The sequence below is a fragment of the Chenopodium album genome, chromosome 2 (genome assembly GCF_948465745.1).
Source record: "Chenopodium album chromosome 2, dcCheAlbu1.1, whole genome shotgun sequence".
NCBI classification, from domain to species: Eukaryota; Viridiplantae; Streptophyta; class Magnoliopsida; order Caryophyllales; family Amaranthaceae; genus Chenopodium; species Chenopodium album.
In genome coordinates this window covers 26,635,493-26,654,752 of record NC_137835.1, presented here as the reverse complement: position 1 = coordinate 26,654,752, position 19,260 = coordinate 26,635,493, and the positions used below count along the sequence as shown (strand labels likewise).

Genomic DNA, 19,260 nt, shown 5'->3' with positions numbered 1-19,260 from the left:
TGCCCGTTTCTTCTTCATTTGCTGCTCTGTTCGTCGCGAAATTGCTCGAAAGAAGTCCGAAACTTCAATTGCTCATTGCTTGCTCGTTTCTCAACCGAATTCGCTCAAATTTGTTGCAAATCAAAGCTCTTCTCATCTATTTTCCGATCTATGTAAGTTTTCCTCAAACTCACACCAGTTTTTATGAATTCTTGGCATGAATATTCACGAATTTCATGAAAATTCGAATTCTATGATGCTCAATTTGCTTTGTTTGTCAAGTTTTATGCCATGAAATTGCTTGTTTATGTTTATATATTGCCTTGGGAGTAATTTGAGACTTGTTTGACTCAATTTGGTGAAGAAATGAGCAATCTGCCATTGTTGGACCTCTTAAGGTCGTGAAGAACAATGTGGCTTGTTCTTGACATTTTTGCTGGCAACTCTTGTTCAATTTGTCACAATAATCACTATAGTGTTGCAAGAAATTGTTTGATTGCTTGAAAAAAATGATGTCATGCTCAATTTGAATTTACTCTGTTTTAGTACTACGTACTCTGTTTTTTGCGAACATAGTATCATGCGGCTAGGCGAACCTTAGATACTATAGAACCTTAATTTATGATAATTCTGCACAATGTAGCATGGCTAGACAACGCGGCTCGGGTTCACGGTCCCGAAACACTAGACGGGAGCATGAGCCCGTGGAGGACGACGCCACGCCGTCCATTTCGCTTGGTTGGCTTCCGGAGTGGGACGAGCAGACTCTGTTCTTTGCCCCTGTCCACCACATTTCTGAGAGGGTGAGACGGGGTACCGAGCCCGGGAGGACACGGCATCACGGCTCTGGCTGTGACGGTCTAGGCGATTTGTACAGGATGCACATCGCCAGGGACCTCGAGACGAGACTCCTAAGGGAGTCTTGCGGGCTAGTTACTCTGTTTGAGACCTCCGAGGCTATGGTCGCCTCCAGCGGGGGTCATCACGTAGTGCGCGTTTTGGTGGAGTTCTTCTAGGACACCACTAACACCTTCCATTTTCCCTGGGGCGAGATGATGGTCACCCCTACAGACTTCAGTCTCATCACAGGACTGGAGTTCACTTTTGTGCCACTGCCGTTCGACGGTGGGATCGACGTCTTTTCTTCAGAGGTCGAGGAGTTGTTGGGGCCGATTGCTATTCGAGCCCGAGCTGAGGTCGAGACGACTCCCTTCAGTGCTAGAGGGATTCGCCGTTCGATGCTGGCAGCGGCTCTTGATGATGATGCGACCACCCGAGAGCAGCGGGTGCGCATCTTTGTGCTGATGCTGTTGTCAGGGACATTCTCCCCTGAAAAGGGTAGTAGGGCATTGCTTTACTACCTCCCTGCTGTCCGTGATCTCCAGCGGATCGGGACTTATGACTGGGCCAGATTGGCCTATGCTGATTTCGTTTGTGCGCTGAGGGACTCGTGTCGTCATCGGTCCTTTAGGACGAACGTTGCTTTGTCTGCTTTTTGGAAGGTCGTAGAGGTAAACATTATTCCCTATAAAGTTTAGCCCTACCTATTAGTTAGCATTTATTCACACTTCTAACTCTTTGTAGATCTGGTTCTACGAGCACTTTCCTTCTGTTGCGCCGGCGAGACCATCGCCGAGGGGATTTTCGGTGAGCGCCTCTTGGGGCGGCCACCACGTGGACATGTCTACTGCACGTGTTCGGAGCTGGATCATCTCGGTATAACTTTTAATGTTTATCTTGCTCTTCCGCGGTGTTTTAGATATATTCTTGCCTGATTGGTGCTTTTTATAGGGACCTGAGGTGGTATACCGACCGTGGGGCGGTTGGACAGTCCCTGGATTAGCCGCACAGTACTCTACTGAGCGTCGTTATTTTCTGGGGACCTATGGAGCGGTCGCGTACTTAGGAGAAAGAGTCGCTAGACAGCACTCTTCTGATGTCTTCGTTGTTTCTGCTCCCCCGCCACGTCACATGTTCGACGAGGCACGGTTATCGAGCATGGCTGAGGGAGCTGGTACCCTTTGGCGGTCCAATGTGATCCTCGGGCGGTGTTATGCTGAGGAGCTACTACCTTTATTAGCTCTAGCCCCTGTATCGGCTGAGGATGTGAGGGTAAGATTCTTAGCTTTTTATTTTTCGCTAAGTAGCCCCCAAGTAATACTTTACTGATTTTTTCTGTTTTATCAGGATGGTTCCTGTTGAGTTTGTGCCGCCCCGTATGTCCATTCACTACTAGGGGATATACGGACCGATCGAGGAGATGATTTCTCCGGCTCCCGAGAGCAAGCGCTTCGTAGAGCGGTCGATTCCTCGCCACCAGACTAGTGTAAGCCTAGTTTTAATTCAGAATTTTTTGTGTTCATTTATCATGCATTTTCACTGACTTATTTTTCTGACAGTTTTCACGCGAGGTGGTTTCGGCTATGGCACGATGCATAGATGCCTTCCGGAGCCAGCTCGTCCGAATGAGGAACGCGGCCACCTGTCGTCGGGATGACGTTGTCCGAGAGGTAACCTTTCTTCACTCATTATTTTTGTATTATGGCTTCAGTTTTACCTTGTTTCTGATTTAATTCTTTTTGCAGGGCCAGCCTATCGCTTCTCACACCCGTACGAGACTTGAGGGGCAGAGAGATCTGACGAGGTCTAGCTCGAGACGTCGTCGTACTTCGTCAGGGGGTAGAGGCGGTCGTTCTGAGGCTGCTCGAGCCGACGTTGCTGAGGGCTCGGGATCTTCTTCTGAGGGTGCTCCTGCTGCACCGGTAGGAGAAGCTACCTCGGCTTTCAGAGGTGGTGGGATGTACGAGGTCGGCTCGTCATCGCAGCAGCCTCCGCGGTCTCAGCCTCAGGTTGATCCTGGCTGGAGCGGTCCTATCTTGAGTCTTCCTCCTCCTACGGAGACTGGAGTTGGTGCTGAAGCTGGAGCTGGTGGGGAGGTGACTCCTCGTACGGCGCAGTTTTATGGCATGATGGGCCTACGTCCTCCAGCGCCGTAGTCTGTTTCTGTATATATATTTTGTTTTGACTTTTTATAGAACTTTGCCTTTGACTCATTATTTAGACGCATTTTGTGTTTTTATGTTATCGTAAATTTATTTGATTGTTTATTATTATGTTAGTGTATGTTAGTGTGTGCAAAAGAAGTGTGATAACAATTTTTGCGCAAAAATTCCGTCATTTTTATTATTGATGGAGGATATTATCTGACTCTCTCCCCCAAAAAGAAAAAATAAAAAGGAAAAGAAAACGGAAAAATGCCGGTTTTTTGAAAATTAAAATAAAATCCAAAAAAAAAATAAAATAAAATAAATTAAAAATAATTGCTATATTTAATTAATTAAGAAAAAAGATAGAAAAGATATTTAGGAAAATTAAACGGGGCCATAAAGTCATTAACCGACTCAAGTTTAATATCAAAAAACGCAAACTGAGCACGCGCGGCTGTCATGGTGACTTGGCGCCAGCTGGCGCCACATTATGGCGCGTGGCGCCAGGCGCTACACTTAGCGTGTGGCGCCAAACTCTGAAGGGTGGCGCCAATGTCGGGGCTTTGACGCCAATTGACGCTGACTCCGTGTTTCGGTCTGATTAAAACTCTTCGCAATTTGTGCATAAATAGCCCCCTGCTCAGCCGATTCTTCTCATAATTCCAGCGAAAAAAATTATTCTCTTCTTTAGAAAAAATAATAATCATGTCTTTAGCCACTAAAACTTTCACCCAATACACTCATGAATGGTGTCGATCCCTTAATGCTAGAGACAAAAAAGAATTAGATTTATTTCACTTGGGGGGAATTTATGGCATCAAAGGGGCAGATCTAGACCTAGACTTCATACATGCCGCTTTAGAATTTTGGAATATTGATACGCATTGTTTCAGAATAGGGTATGATGAAATTAGCCCTTTGCCAGAGGAATTTGGTGCTATCTTAGGCTTCCCTGCAATAGACCTGGTAGTAATCCCTAGAGTAGATGCATATTACTATAAGGATTTCGAACGCTTCTTTAATTTAAAGGAAAGGGATTTATCAAAAAATAGTAGATGGCAATATAGTGAATTTGAAAGAATTCGCATGCTATTATTTTGATAAACCTCTTTCTGAATCCTTTCATATATATAGAAGAAGGGCGTTTTTATTTTGCATGCTCAATCAATTTTTTCTTAGTAGTGGTAAAAATAATGAGGGTCAATCAATTATCACCACTGTACTAGAACAAATTGAATCAGGGAGGAATCCAATGCCATTAATAGTTGGAGAGACCATGATTAGTCTCAATGAATTGAAAAGGGACCCAAAAGCGCCTTTTCGCGGTTCTCCAATTTTACTACAGGTAGAAAAATAATATTTTTAATTACAGAAATCAAAAAAATACATTTTTGTATTGTAATGATAATTTTGTTTGCATTGCAATTTTTTACAGATGTGGCTAATGGAGAGGCTAGGATTAATTAGCCCTCCGGATGACATTGAAAAATATACTCCCAATTGCTTCGTGAGAAGAAAGAAGCGCATCCCTAAGATTGGGCGCCATGGGTGGAGAAAAGTATTTGAATCACGTGGTTTTGCTATCAAGTGGGTCATCCCATGGTGGAAAATAGAAAGGATGGTTGGTGTTAACAAGCAACCTTTCTGCCGTCTTCCAAGCTTGTCTCGCGTAACATATTATTATCCCTGCAGGGTAAAGAGACAATACGGCTTACTTCAAAATATTCCTTCCGGGGATCTTCGTCCTCCCTATGAGTACCCTGTATCTCAATAAGTAGATAGATTCGACGCTTACTGGAGCGCTAGACCTTTATGGGAAGTGATTACCCAAAAGGTTCCCCCTTCTTTACCTAATGATGTAAAGAAGTGGTTGCTGAAGAAATCTTCGATTGATCAGGGTAGAACCGATGTGAAGAATCGTCTAGGTGACAGGGTGACACCTGCCAAAGAACGCTTAGGTGCAAGAATTGAATTCAAAACACCTACAATGCCTAGGAAGAAAAATACTACTAGAGACAAAGGAAAAAGGAAAGCTAACACCACAGACAAAAAGGCTTGGGTGGAAAAGAAGCATGGAGTGCTAGCTGAAGGGGAGATAATCTATTCCAAAATTGAATGTAGGTCCTCTAAAGGATGCCTACTAGCTAAAGTAATGGATGACGAGGAGGTAGCAGAAAAGAATTGGAAAAGAGCTAAAAAGGAAAAGAAAGATTAAAAGCATTGCTTAGCTTTAGATTTATTAGACTTAGATTGTTATTTTTATTTAAAGTTAATTTATTTCAGCCTTATTTAAATTCCATCAATAATGTAATTTTATTTTATTAATGAAATTTCAGCTTTCAATTAAATTGTTTACTTTAAATTTATTTTATTAAAGCAATGAAAATCGAAAAAAAATTAATTTTCCAGAAGTTCTTCGAGTACAGAAGTCGAAAATTTTCCGAAAAACACCGAAATTTGCCCAGGTTTTATTTCCAAATTGGCGCCAGTAATTGGGGTTTGGCGCCAGCTATTGAGGTCTGGCGCCAGGCGCCAATACCATCGGTCGGCGCTGATGACTTCTGGCAGGCTCTGTTCTGCGACGCCAATAATTTGCCGATTTTCTGTTGACTTTTAAATTGATTCTGGAATGCGGAGATGTCGAAAAATAAAGTGGCCGCACCCGTAAAGGGTTGCCTACGTATCCTTTCCTAAGGAATCAGGCCGAACGTAGCTCTCTTGAGTATTCTACTCAAGTAATTATGGGTAGTATTTTTTGAGTTGGTCAAGATTGGTCATGTTTGAGAATTCATTGCCATCCATATCAGTTAGTTTTGCTGCACCACCTGACAGAATTGTTTTGACAATGTAGGGGCCAGACTAGTTAGGTCTAAATTTTCCCCTTGGGTCTAAAACATTTTTCCTTAGTGCTTTTAATACCAAATTCCCTACTTTGATATTTCTTGTCTTGACCTACTTATTAAAATGTCTAGCCATACGAGTTTGATAACACTGAGTGTGATGTAGAGCTTCTAGTCGTTTTTCGTCGAGTACAATCAATTCTTCATATCTTGCCCTAGTCCATTCAACTTCATCAAGTTTACTCTCTAGCGCAATGCGTAGAGATGGTATTTCTAGTTCGACAGGTTGTACGGCATCCATTCCATATACCAAGGAAAATGGCGTATTTCCTGTTGATGTACGGATTGACGTGCGATATGCGAAGTGGAGCTTGTCAGGCCAATCCTTATAATTTTCTGTCATTTTCTCGATGATAGTATTTAGATTCTTATTAGCTGCCTCAACTGCTCCGTTTGCTTGAGGTCTATAAGGGGACGAATGATGATGTTGGATACCATATCTATGTAGCAATTCTTCACATTCGGCCTGAAAGTGAGTTCCATTGTCACTTATCATTTCATGTGGGACTCCATATCGACAAATAATATTTCTCTTGATAAAGAGTGCTACATGTTTTGCAGTGAGTTTAGCGTATGATTGCGCTTCGACCCACTTTGTAAAGTAATCAATTGCTACTAGAATAAATTCGTGGCCTCCTGTCCCTGGGGGAGTGATTTTGCCAATTATGTCAATTCCCCATGTAGAGAATGGCCATGGCGATGTGTAGGTGTAGAGCAAAGATGGAGGGACATGTTGTAAATTGGCGTAAATTTGACACTTAGGGCATCTTTTTACGTATTGATGGCAATCCCTATTCATTGTAGTCCAATAATATCCTTCTCGCATTATTTTCTGGACTAACATTTTGCCATTTACATGAGTTCCACAGATTCCTTCATGAACTATTCTCATTATTCTTTGTGCATCCACCTTTCCTACACATAGGAGAGCTCGACCTTTAGGTACCCTTTTATGTAGCTCGTTGTCTATGAGTACATATTGAGAAGCCAAAAGTCTCAGTGCTCGCTTTGCTCTTTTGTCAGCATGAGGAGGGTATTCTCCATTGGTGACATAGTTGAGTATGTCTGTGTACCATGGTTCTTCTTCTTGTTCTTCTTCTTTGTCTTGGACTAAGTCGTCGTCTTCTATAGCCTGTATATATGCTGGTTTATGCCTTTTTTCGATAGTTAGAGGCATTTGCTCGATTTCCGTGGGAATCCTAACCATTGAGGCTAATCTCGCCAAGGCATCAGCAAATTGGTTTTCTTCTCTAGGTAGATATGTGTATTCTTCCTTCTCTAACTGATCGGTAAGAGTTTCCAGATAGGTTTGGTAAGGGGCTAGGTTTTCACTCCTTACTTTCCACCTTTTAGATATCTGATTGATGATCAAAGAAGAGTCTCTGAATATCCTTAACTTCTTTACTCCCAATGTCAGGGCTGTTTCAAGGCCTACCACGCATGCTTCATATTCAGCAGCGTTGTTGGTAACGTCGAAATCAAGCTTTATTGAGATTGGAACGTGTTCTTCTTTAGGTGATACTAGTAGCACTCCGACGGCACATCCCTTTTGGTTTGAGGCTCCGTCGAAATACAAGGTCCAAGTATCATCTTCGGTAACCATCAAATCTTCATCTGGAAATTCATTGTCCTGTATTGGTGTCGAGTCTTCTATTGGAAAGTCTGCCAGAAAGTCTGACACCACGGATCCTTTAATAGCTTTTTGTGGCATAAATCGTACATCAAACTGGGCTAGATTGACTATCCATCTTGAAATACGTCCATTGAGTGTTGATTTCTCGAACAGATACTTGAGTGGATCCAATCGGGAGACTACAAAAACGGTATGTACCAACATGTAATGTCTCAACTTAGTTGTGGCCCACACCAAGGCGAGGCACAATTTCTCGAGCGGTGTATAGCGTGTTTCGTATTTGAGCATCTTTTTACTTAGGTAATAGATTGCGTTCTCTTTGCCTTCTACCTCTTGTGCTAGCATGGCTCCCATTGTCTCTTTGGTAACCGTCAAGTATAACCTAAGAGGTATTCCGGGAAGTGCTGGTGCTAATACGGGAGGATTTGCGAGATAGGCTTTGATCTTGTCAAAGGCTTTTTGACACTCATCATCCCATATTACTGGTACATTCTTCTTGAGCTTTTTGAAGATTGGTTCACATATCGTTGTCAGTTTGGATATGAACCTACTTATGTATTGCAACCGGCCAATAAATCCTCGAATCTGTTTCTCGGTCTTGGGCGGTGGCATCGACATGATTGCTTTAATCTTGGTTGGATCTACCTCTATTCCTCTAGAGCTTATGACGTATCCCAAGAGCTTGCCCGAGGTGACTCCAAAAGCACATTTTGATGGATTCAACCTCATATTATATTTTCTTAGCCTTTCGAAAAATTTCCTTAAGGCTACTTGATGGCCTGGACGGTCCTTTGGTTTCACAATCATGTCGTCGACATATACTTCGACTTCTTTATGCATCATGTCATGGAGTAAGGCAGTTGTTGCACGTTGGTAAGTAGCACCCGCGTTTTTCAACCCAAATGGCATTACCGTGTAGCAGTAAGTGCCCCATGGTGTGATGAAGGTCATTTTCTCCATGTCTTCTTCTGCCATGAGAATCTGATTGTACCCTGCGTATCCATCCATGAATGAGAGAAGCGCGTGATTTGCCGTGTTGTCTACCAGAATATCGATGTGTGGCAAAGGGAAGTCGTCCTTTGGACTTGCCTTATTTAGATCTCAATAGTCGACACACATCCTTACCCTTCTGTCTTTCTTTGGAACTGGGACGACGTTGGCGACCCATTCGGGGTATTTGCATACCTTGATGAAACCTGCAGTTATTTGTTTTTGAACTTCTTCTTTTATTTTAAGTGCTACGTCGGGTTTCATTCGACACAACTTTTGTTTTACAAGTTTCATCCCTGGGATTAGTGGTATAGTTTGTTGATCTATTTCTCTGTTAATGCCTGGCATATCTTCATATGACCAAGCAAATACATCAATAAATTCTTTAAGTAAGTTAATTAAATCGGTTCTTTCTTGTTATTCAATGTTAGTCCGATTTTAACTTCTCTTTTATGAGTTGAATCATTCGAGATGTCAACTGTTTCAGTTTCTTCAATTACTGGTGTTTTCTTTTCGAGTGTTTCCATTGCTTTAATAATTTCTTTGTCTTTTTCATCGTTAGCTAAGAATTGCTCGTCATCTTGGGTTAGAGAAGAACACAAGAGGTAAGGAGAACGAGAAATATTATTATACTCTGAGATCATTACATCAAAGAGTGATATGTCCTCGGGGACTGGATCACTAACTATCCTAGGAGAAGAAATAGGAAGGGGAGGTGTTATTGCTAAAGACTTAGAAGACTCTAAAGGGAAAGACTCTGACTCGGACTCTGACTCTGACGACTCTTCGAACATCGGCCCTTGCCCCGTCGTGATTGTTATCTTCCTTCCACTTGGAGTAGTCACTTTGATAGTCTTGCGCCACCCTTGTAGTGATCCTTAGACTAGAGTAATTAGCTTCGAGGGGTCGAAGTTTTCGCTTTGTAGGACTGTTTGAATGAGCGAGGAGTTATCTTCTTCATAAGCTGGCTCATTCTTTTCTCGCCCCAACAGTAATCCTATGACGTTAAAGTCAAAGCATGGGGGTGCTTTCTCCTTATGGACGGGAGTTGGGATTTCATCAGTGAAGTAGCAATCCAAGAAAATCTCGAATCCTGGTTTTCGTATGCCATTTACAACAAATGGCTCGGGAAATTCATGGCATGGATAGTCCTCTCCTTTTATAAACTGACCATTAAGCGTAAGAGGGTACTGATCCATTGGAATTGCTTTCTTTTGAATGCGAGCGTCCCTACGTGCTTTCAACTTGTCATGGGCTCGCTTGAGATCTTTCCGAGTCGGTTCGAAACCAAGTCCGAAAGTATCTAGCTTAGGGAGGCCAGGTGACTCCAGCGATTTTGCTATCCCCTTCTTCTTTCCTAGGGTCATCCCAGGGAAGTGTCCTTGTTTCTTCAGCATGGTGTTGACAATCATGTTGGAATGGGGGTCATGGCAAAGAGATGTCCTTTCATCCTCCTGGATTAAGGAGACTTCTTCGTTAAAGCCCCATAGGTCTTCATCATCTTCGTCGTGCTCCACATTGATGATTGGATTTTCTATGGATTTGATTCTCATCGGCGAAGCATCAATAGTGATTGGAAGTCCTCCAACTATGGCTTTCACTTGTTGGTGGAGAGATGAAGGGACGGCCTTTAGATCATGAAGCCAGGGGCGTCCCAACAACAAATTGAATGAGGCTTTGATGTCTACTACTTAAAAAGTAGTAGCATGTTCTATTGCTCCTGCCGTCACATTTAGAGTTATTTTGCCAAGAGCTTGACGGCGAGTATTATTGTAGGCTCTTATTCCCTGTGTGGACGGAGTTAAATCCTCATCCCTTATGTCGAGCATCCTCGCAGTTCTAAGTGGACAGACATTGATAGCTGATCCATTGTCTACAAGAGTCATGGGAACATTCATCCTTTTGCAGACTACCGTGAGGTTTAATGCCTTGTAGTGTTTGTCACCTTCTAGGGGTAAATCTTTGTCAGAGAAGGTGATTAGATTAATCGGACTAGGAAGGTCACTTGTGAGGAATTTAGCTAGTCCCTCAGGAGTAGTGTCAGAATCTATCCCGATTTTATCCAAGGCATTTATTACAGCCAACCTATGTTCTCGAGATGTTGCCAGGAGCTTCCACACATTCATCTCAACTTTTGTCTTCTTAAACTGTTTAACAATGTCGTTGTCTTCGATGATAGGTATGGGAACTTGTTGTACGGTAGGCATAGGTTGTGTTGAAACGGGAGGTTGCATCCTCTCGGATCTTGTGAGGACGTCTATTGATGAATCTTCTTCAGCCCAAATGTCGTCTGTGGTGTATGATACAGAAGGTGAAGGTCCTACTATGTCCTTTAGGTAGACATCTTCTTCATCACTGTCCCACACTCCATTAACAGTTATATCCTCTTCCTGTTGAACTTGGACTAATTTCTTTTCATCAATCATTTTCTGTACCAAATCCTTGAATTTGAAACAGTTTTCTATGGTGTGCCCCCCTGATTGATGGTACTGACAGTAATATCTATCTGTTCTTTTTAATGACTCAAATGGTCTCGGTTCGAGAGGTTTGACCTCGCCACTCTCGGAGAGTATTTCGAACATTTGCGCATATGGGATCCCAATTTTAGTGTAAATTATATTGCTCTTCTTGGGTTTTTCAGTGACTTGTGAGGGAAAGTACTTTGCCTCATAAGTCGTTTCCTTGCTAGCTAGAGGTAAAGAGATCTTATTAGCTTCCACAAGATCTTGAATGAGGTTTTGAAACCTGTAGCATTCATTTGTAGTATGACCGTTTCCTTGATGATACTTGCAGTAGGATTTGGGATCCCATCTTGGAGATCGCTTCTCTGGTGTTGGATCCTCTGTTGGACCAATAGGTTTGATTAGTCCTTGATCATAGAGACGGTCAAAAGTAGCATCGTAGGTCATTCCTATGGGTGTGAATTCTCTTTTAGGTCTATCTTTCAGAAGTGGAACCTCATCATATTTCTTATGGAGTTCGTTCATAACTTTGAGAGCTTCATGTAGTAATTGCGATGCCTCCTTCATAGACAGTGTGAGCAGTTGTATGTCTTCCTTATTTGTCGGTTCTGGAAGGTTATCTCTGACATCGGAAAAGATCTCCTCTCCTTTTTCTTCGACATTGATTTCTTCAACAGGCTTAATGAGAGATGAGGGGTCAACCTCGTTTTCTTCATCGGAGATGGCCAAAGTATGAGCTAGAGGTGCATTGTCAATGCTTGGCTTCTTACTGGCAGGGGGCAACGGCAGTTTGTTATTGTCGATTAGGTCTTGGATAGCTTCCTTAAGCTTCCAACAGCTTTCAGTAGAATGGCCCCTACCCTGATGATACTTGCAATGCGCGTTGGGGTTCCAGTTAACCGACCTCTTCTCAACTGGTGGATCTCCAAATGGTCCAATGGGAGTTATAAGACCTTTTGCATTTAATCGATCAAATGCGGTGTCATAACTCATGCCAATAGGAGTGAAGTACCTCCTAAATGGTTTCCTTTGTCCTTGGTTGTTCATGGCGAGGACTTCTCCTAGATTGAAGGTGCTAACGTTATTTGAGTGGGCGATTTTGGAAGAAGAAGGATTGTCGTTCTTCTTTCCTTTCCAGCCACTGTTGGAGTTATTGTTGGCAGCTTTTGACTTAGCCAAGTCATCTTCAATGTTGATCCAATATCATAAACAGCCTTAAAGGTATGGAGGTTATTTTGATATTTAAGATGTTTGGAATATTTTTCCTAAAGATTCTTGATAAACAGTCTCACAGACTCTTTTTCACTTGGTACCTCGATCATTTTAGCTGAGGTTTCTCTCCACTTGTTAAAGAAAGAAGTTAATCCTTCATTCTCTTTCTGTTTGAGGATTTCAAGTTCTCTATGGTCAGTCTCGACTTGAATGTTGCATTTGTACCTATCAACGAAAGCGTTTGCTATAGACTCCCAGGTAGAGGTCTTTTCTTTCTCGAGAGAAAAGAACCATTGTTGGCAAACGGTCTCGAGAGATAGTGAGAACAGAGAAGGGAAGACCTTCTTATCAATACTCTTGATACTCATTATTGTTTCAAATGCTCTTAAGTGGAAGTAAGGGTTGTCAATTGCTCTGAATTTTGGGATGTCGTTGGCATTGAACTTCTGCGGAAGAAGATCTTTATCCACCGAGACCCCTTGGGATGTGAGTTCTTGAAACTTGTAGTCGCTGGACAACTTGCTTAGGCTCTCTTGCATGAGGTCCATTTGTTGTTGTTTCACGGGATCATCGATCCTAAGTGCGAGAAGCTTCAGTGTCTCGGTCACAGTAGCCAGTTGGTTCTTAAGATCATTGACTTCTTCTTGAGTTGCCATTATAACCCTTGCTTTCCTCTTGCGGGCTATAGGTTTGTCGAAAAGTTGGACTTGTACGAAGAGGTTATCTTTGATTAATCGTCCTTCCTTTCTTGACCACGCGCTGTAGATTAAACCATTTTGCGTTTTAATTACTTGACTCGAATCAACTTGACTTTATGGTTTATTTAAAAGAAAAAAAAGGTGCATATTTTTGGCAAAAATAACGTACATATTTTTAGGGAACTAAGTATTATTACTTATATTGGAGGATTAATATCCGACTTACCCCCCTAAAAAAATGACGGAAAAAACGCGCACACAAGACTCTCTTAATCATGGTCAAAGTATGTGTATTGGTGTGTGCATTGAGTGTAAGTGACATGCTTGGACTCTTGTGTAAGACCATGGGACTTAGTGCCTAAACTCAATCATTGATTCAATTAAGCATTATTGTCAGCAAAATTAACCGAATTAAACAGAAGACTGATTAATTAGACTTTAGGTGATGACTCGACAAATAATCCGAACTGTCGGTCAAGCGACAGAATTGGCGTCACAATGTGGAGGTTGGCGCCAGACAATTTAGCTGTCGTCTGGCGCTACACACCATATTGTGGCGCTACAGCTCAGACTTTGGCGCCAATAGTGGAGCTTCAGTCTGGGACTGTTTTCGGTATTATTAGTCAACTGGGGTTTGCCTAAAGTCGTACTAGGTCAATTCCGATTGAAAAATTAGACTTTATTGACTCAAATTAATCAATTAATTAATTAATTAGGCAAAGTTCTTTAAGTCATTAATTTATTTATTCTCAACACAAATCAACAAATGGTTAAGAGAAACATAGAATATATATGCACAACAAATAATGCACAATTAGTCAAGTAGGCACAATATGATGCAATGAGTTTGCAACCTAACCATGGCTCTAGTTCTCTAAAGTTCGGGATATGGTTTAGTCAAAGAGGGTCCATGGTTAATTGTCCGGATGCACCGCGCGGAAGCCTAACCGTGAAGGGTTGGCGCGAGTGGATGGGACACCGCGAGTTTTAGGAAAACTCGCTTCCATGGTTTGGTGAATTCAACATCTCGGATGTACCCTTTATTGCACGAAGCGTTCAATCGGGTAGATGGAGCATGAATTCCCAGAGGGTTATGTCCATATGTAGAACACATATGGGTTTCAGAAAAGTGAGAAAAAATTCAATCAGGAAGTAGGATCGAGCAAACAATACGAAAAACCGGTTGAAATTAGAACGCATATTTTTGGCTCGGTATTGGGGGAAATTGGCGCCAGCAAACAGAGACTGGCGCCAGATTTTAACTGTAGCGCCTGGCGCCAATGCTGGCGTCTGGCGCTACGGCTAAAAGTCTGGCGCCAAGCTCTGGCCCCTGACGCTACTTCCCACATGCCTTAGCAGCTTTCTGTGCTCGATAAAATCTTCCAGTTTCGCGCGGTGTTATTTCAGTCCTAGTTGTGAAAGATATTTCTCAAATTTCCTACGAGTAAAATCCTATGTTTTTGACTCATTACGGATGGTCTTTCCAATGAGAACCTTTTTATGCATATGACAATAATGTTAATCAAAATTACGCACATGAAATACTTAGAACTTTTCGAGTCTCATCCACTCATTCTAAATCATTGCCGAAAGAAATTCAGGAATTAAAATAGAAATCCTCCCCAGTGGAGTCGCCAAAAACTGTAGGGAATAATTTCAAGCCTTTAAATTCCACTAGCTTGAACCCCACTGTGATCATACACTAAAGTACGGTGGCGTCCAACAGGGAAGAAGATAGAGCAAAAGAGTCGCCAACAAGTTTTAGGAACTTGTAAACCGTTCACAGGATGAAGGTTACACCCCTTAACGATCCAAGAGATCATCAACTCCATAAGGTCTAGAACCAAATAATTAAGGGTTTGGGGATGAAGGTACAAATCCAACCTAAAAGAGATTGAATCTGCCCTAATAATAGGCCTCTACTTTATTCTGCTCGTATTCATGTGCGCTTTCTAATTAACATACAATCAATAGGATTAACCCTAAACCTGTTTATCTATGTTGGTTGAATATTAATGCACAAATAAACTATTATTGGCGATCACTTGAATTATAATCAAATTAAACCTAAACAAGATTATTAATTATCTTATTAAACGTGATTACAAGTACCAAATTCCCTTTAAACATGCATAAAGGTGATCAAGCAATAAATAATATCAAGCAACAATAATAATCATAAATAATAATCATGAACAATTATTATAACAAATTATAATTAAAATAATCATGAACAATAACGAATATCATAATCATAGCAATCATAATTAATAATAATAATAATAATCATAATAATAATAATCATAATAATAATAATAATATTCATGTTAAAGCATAAAAGTAAGATCCTAGACATGATACTAACAAGATTAATAACAAACTCTAGCATGTCACTAAGCTATAAAAATCAAATCTTTAGCCCTAACATGATACTAATATGAATAAATATTAGGAAGAAAATAAAAGGCATCATAGCAATCATATTTAATACTAAAGTTACCCTAGACATGATACTAGGAATATCATAATAACAATCTAAACATGATGTCTACATCATAATATCAATAAAATCAATTAAAGTACTTACTTTGATGCCTCGTACCTCTTTCTAATAACAAAATACACACGTTAGTAACTTCAAGGAAAATAATAAATAAAGCAATTAAATTAAATAATTGAAAGAGAGATTTGGGACCAAACCCTCAGAAATTAAACCTTTCACGTCTAGGGCGAAGGCAACTTCGAATATGGCTAGGTGTTTCTTGATCTTGTGAATGCGGAATTTTGTATGAAAACAAAGTAAGAAAGAATTGAAGAATTAAAGAATGCTAATTAAAACTTGTGAATGAGGAGAATTGATGAATGTAGATGTAGATGATGAATTGGTCGTAGGTGAATGAAAACGGAATTTTTGATACGATATTTATAGAGAAAATAAGCCAAAAAAGATAATTTAACAAAACAGAGTCTGACGCACGCAAAACGAGGTTGGCGCCAACCCTGGCTAGCTGGCGCCAGGCACCATTGGCTAGCGCCAGGCGCTAATGGCTAGCGTCTGGCGCCAAGCCTGGTTCCAGGCGCCAAGGCCTGGGGTTGGACGCCAGTCTTGATTTCAACGCGTTTTCGAAAATCTGATAAATTTCCCGTACTGGAGGATAAAATAATATAATTCCTTCGAAAATGCTTTTTGATTTTGATTAAAACTCTGAAAAGTCAACAAAGTCAACTTATCAATGCTAATTGAATTAGGAATGAAAAGAACCTTCTAGAAGATTCTAGAAGACTAAAACCATTCATAATTGCATTAGGAATGATAAATCATATTAGGCCCTCCCCTAGATCATTGGGTCGTACATAAAGCTCACAATTAGTAAATTGGTCATAACTTCCTCAATATTCATCGGAATTGGGCTTATAATATATCGTTGGAAAGGTCTTTGCAAGCCCCATCCAACTACACTACTATTGGACCCATACCATGGACCAACCAGACTGGATTGGCTGTTTTCTTTAAAATAAAGTTTTCAAAAACAGAGAGAAGAGAAAAGAAAATAAAAACTTTCCGCAACACTAGACTTTTCCACACTTTCATTTCATTCGATTATGATTCGACGTGAAAGGTACTCATCACTGGGTTTGGTTTTGGGGAGACACAAATGGGTGTCTACACTGGGCAAATGCTAGCGTTTTCAAAAGTTAACAGATTGCGACCCCACCAAGCAGCCCAAGCAAGCGTCGTGATTGCCCTTAACTCCTCCCCATTAACCCTCGATGCCAGCCATAGCAATCTGTCACGAAAACTCGAAGAGGGAGCTTGAGACAAGAGTGAACCATAATTACTAGCAGCCCATATTTCCTTTGCAGGCGAGCAATCAAATGTAGCATGAATCACGGTCTCTAAACCATTCACACAAATCGAACACGTCCCATCATCAACCAAGTGCCTGTAATGTAGCCTCTCACGCATGGCAAGGAAACTCTTGCACGCCCTCCACAGGAAGTGAGCAAGTTTCGGAGGGCCTTTAATCCCCCAAACTAGTCTCCAAGCAGCATCACCCTACTGGTTTTGCCTTGACGCCACCCCCTCCTTACCCAACCAATACCCCGAACGAACAGAATATTCACCACTCCTATTCGGCCACCAGAACATCTTGTCCCTAGTACTCTGATATGACAGAGGGATTGACAAAATTAAAGCCTGATCAGCGGCACAAAAATTGTCATGAATGACATCCATACGCCATGACATAGAGCCATGATCAATTAAATCTCGAACCATTAGGTCCATCTTGCTCGTACTTAAAGGGGAAGGCGCACAAACAGATGATGCACCAGGCAGCCAAGCTGAGTCCCACACCGAGATCTCACATCCATTACCCACACGCCACTTTAGCCCATCAAGCAATAAGGATTTAGCACCCCACATACTCCTCCACATGTAACTAGGATCATAACCCCGACTAGACTCCAACACATCATAATGTTTAAAGTATCTAGCTTTCAATATAGAATGTAGAGGAGTACCTTGGTTGTGGTGAAGACGCCAACATTGTTTTTCCAATAGCGCTTGATTAAAAATACGGAGGTCACGGAAACCCATCCCACCAAGAGCCTTCGGTTTACACAAATCTTCCCACTTTTGCCAATGTATCTTCCTCCTAGATGCGGTCGACCCCCCCCCCCAAAATCGAGCCAATAGAGAATGTATCTCATCAATAATACCATCGGGAATCTGCAAAATACTCATCATATAAGTGGGAATAGCCTGGGCTACAGCTTTAATCATAACTTCCTTTCCGGGAGTGGACAACAACTTCTCTTTCCACCCTTGTAGCTTATTCTAGAGCCGCTCCTTCAAACTTGCAAAAATAGCCCTCTTCGATCTACCAATTATCGTAGGTAGACCAAGATATTTCTCATGTATTTCCACTTCTCTAACCTCCAAAGTGTCCACAGTTTCTCTCCGACGAATTTCACCAACTTTTTTGCTAAAAGCCACTTCAGTTTTATTTAAATTAATTTTTTGGCCCGACACTCTCTCATACTTGCTAATAATGTTAGCTATCACAAAGCACTCTTGAGTATTAGCTCTAGCAAAAAGAATACTATCATCGGCAAAGAGCAAATGTGAAACACGCGGTGCACCCTTACAGATCCTTGCACCATGAACCAGCCCCTCCCTAGCAGCCTTATTCAACAAATTAGAGAAATATGCAGAAATTAACCTCTCCAGATCCACCCGCTTATTACACCAAACCCCATTCTCGTCCTGAAGCCCATTGATTCTATTCTGCACTTTCCTTTGACTCGCCTTCTGATGGAAATACTTCGTATTTTTGTCACCGTCGCGGAGCTCATTAGCTCTAGCTCTAGCATACCAATACGACTCTTCTAATTTATATAAAGATTCGAGGTCAAGGGATAAAGCATTGCACTCATCTAATTTTTCCCCTCCATAACACCCAACTTTAGCACACGCAATTTCTCCTCACCATCCTTAATTCGCTTCTTTACCGAGCCAAAAGTGACCGATGCCCAAGACGCAAGTTTCTCACCACACACCGCCACCCTTCTCGCCATGTCTAAGCCAGCGCTGTCCTCCCAACCTTGTGCCACAATACCCCCGTAATCCTCTCTAGATAGCCATAGGGATTCGAATTTAAAACCCGAGCCACCACAGTGTCTATCACTCCTCTTCTCAGTCGACATAATGATTTAAGCATGGTCGGAATTTGATTTAAAAATTGGCAGATTACGCACTTCAAATTCCGGAAACAAGTTACACCACTCCTCATCGGCCATAAATCTATCAAGTCGTTCATGGACGAAAGTATCAATGGATTTACCTCTTTCCCATGTAAAAACATTTCCTTTAAACCCTAAGTCTCGAAGAGAACAATTATCCATTGCCTCTCTAAACACATCCATAAGTCTATCACTCCTTGGCACACCACCTTCTTTTTCATTCATACTAGCGATTTCGTTGAAATCACCAAACATAATGCACGGCAAAGTACAATCGGCTTTAAGAGAGGACATAAGGGACCAAGTCAAATGTTTATTTGTTTGTTCCGGCCATCCATAAATACCAATAGCTCTCCAAGTAGCACAATTGTTGTTGTCTAACACATCAATTGCAAAGTGATGAACCAAAAAAGACACCACATTAACTTTCACCCCCTTCCACCACATACCCATCCCACCCGACTTTCCAATACTACTGATACAAACACCGTCAACATAGCCACATTTATTTTTTATTTTATTCAAACGTTTATCATGAATCATAGTTTCCATTACAAACACAATGTTTGGCCTATCCTTCCAGCATCGATCTTGGAGGGCCCTAGCTGTCCACGGGTTGCCAATCCCGTGGCAGTTCCAGCTTAATATTTTCAT

The 19,260-nt window shown here is 41.5% G+C and overlaps 2 protein-coding genes and 1 pseudogene across 2 annotated transcripts; 1 reads left to right on the top strand and 2 right to left on the bottom strand.

The window, feature by feature from the left end:
- Positions 1-317: 317 nt before the first annotated feature.
- Positions 318-3,529, top strand: LOC145584762 (uncharacterized). The gene is made up of 6 exons (XM_081641561.1): positions 318-1,490; positions 1,564-1,695; positions 1,771-2,091; positions 2,167-2,305; positions 2,379-2,489; positions 2,565-3,529. Exons 1-4 carry the CDS (start codon positions 1,032-1,034, stop codon positions 2,179-2,181), a joined length of 927 nt encoding a protein of 308 aa, XP_081497687.1. The 5' UTR covers positions 318-1,031; the 3' UTR covers positions 2,182-2,305; positions 2,379-2,489; positions 2,565-3,529.
- Positions 3,530-16,918: 13,389 nt separating this feature from the next.
- LOC145570918 (putative mitochondrial protein AtMg00310 pseudogene) lies at positions 16,919-17,647 on the bottom strand (annotated as a pseudogene).
- A 929-nt stretch (positions 17,648-18,576) lies between these two features.
- Positions 18,577-19,260, bottom strand: LOC145570908 (uncharacterized). Its single transcript, XM_081630033.1, has one exon. The coding sequence runs from the start codon at positions 19,258-19,260 to the stop codon at positions 18,577-18,579; it is 684 nt and encodes a 227-aa protein (XP_081486159.1).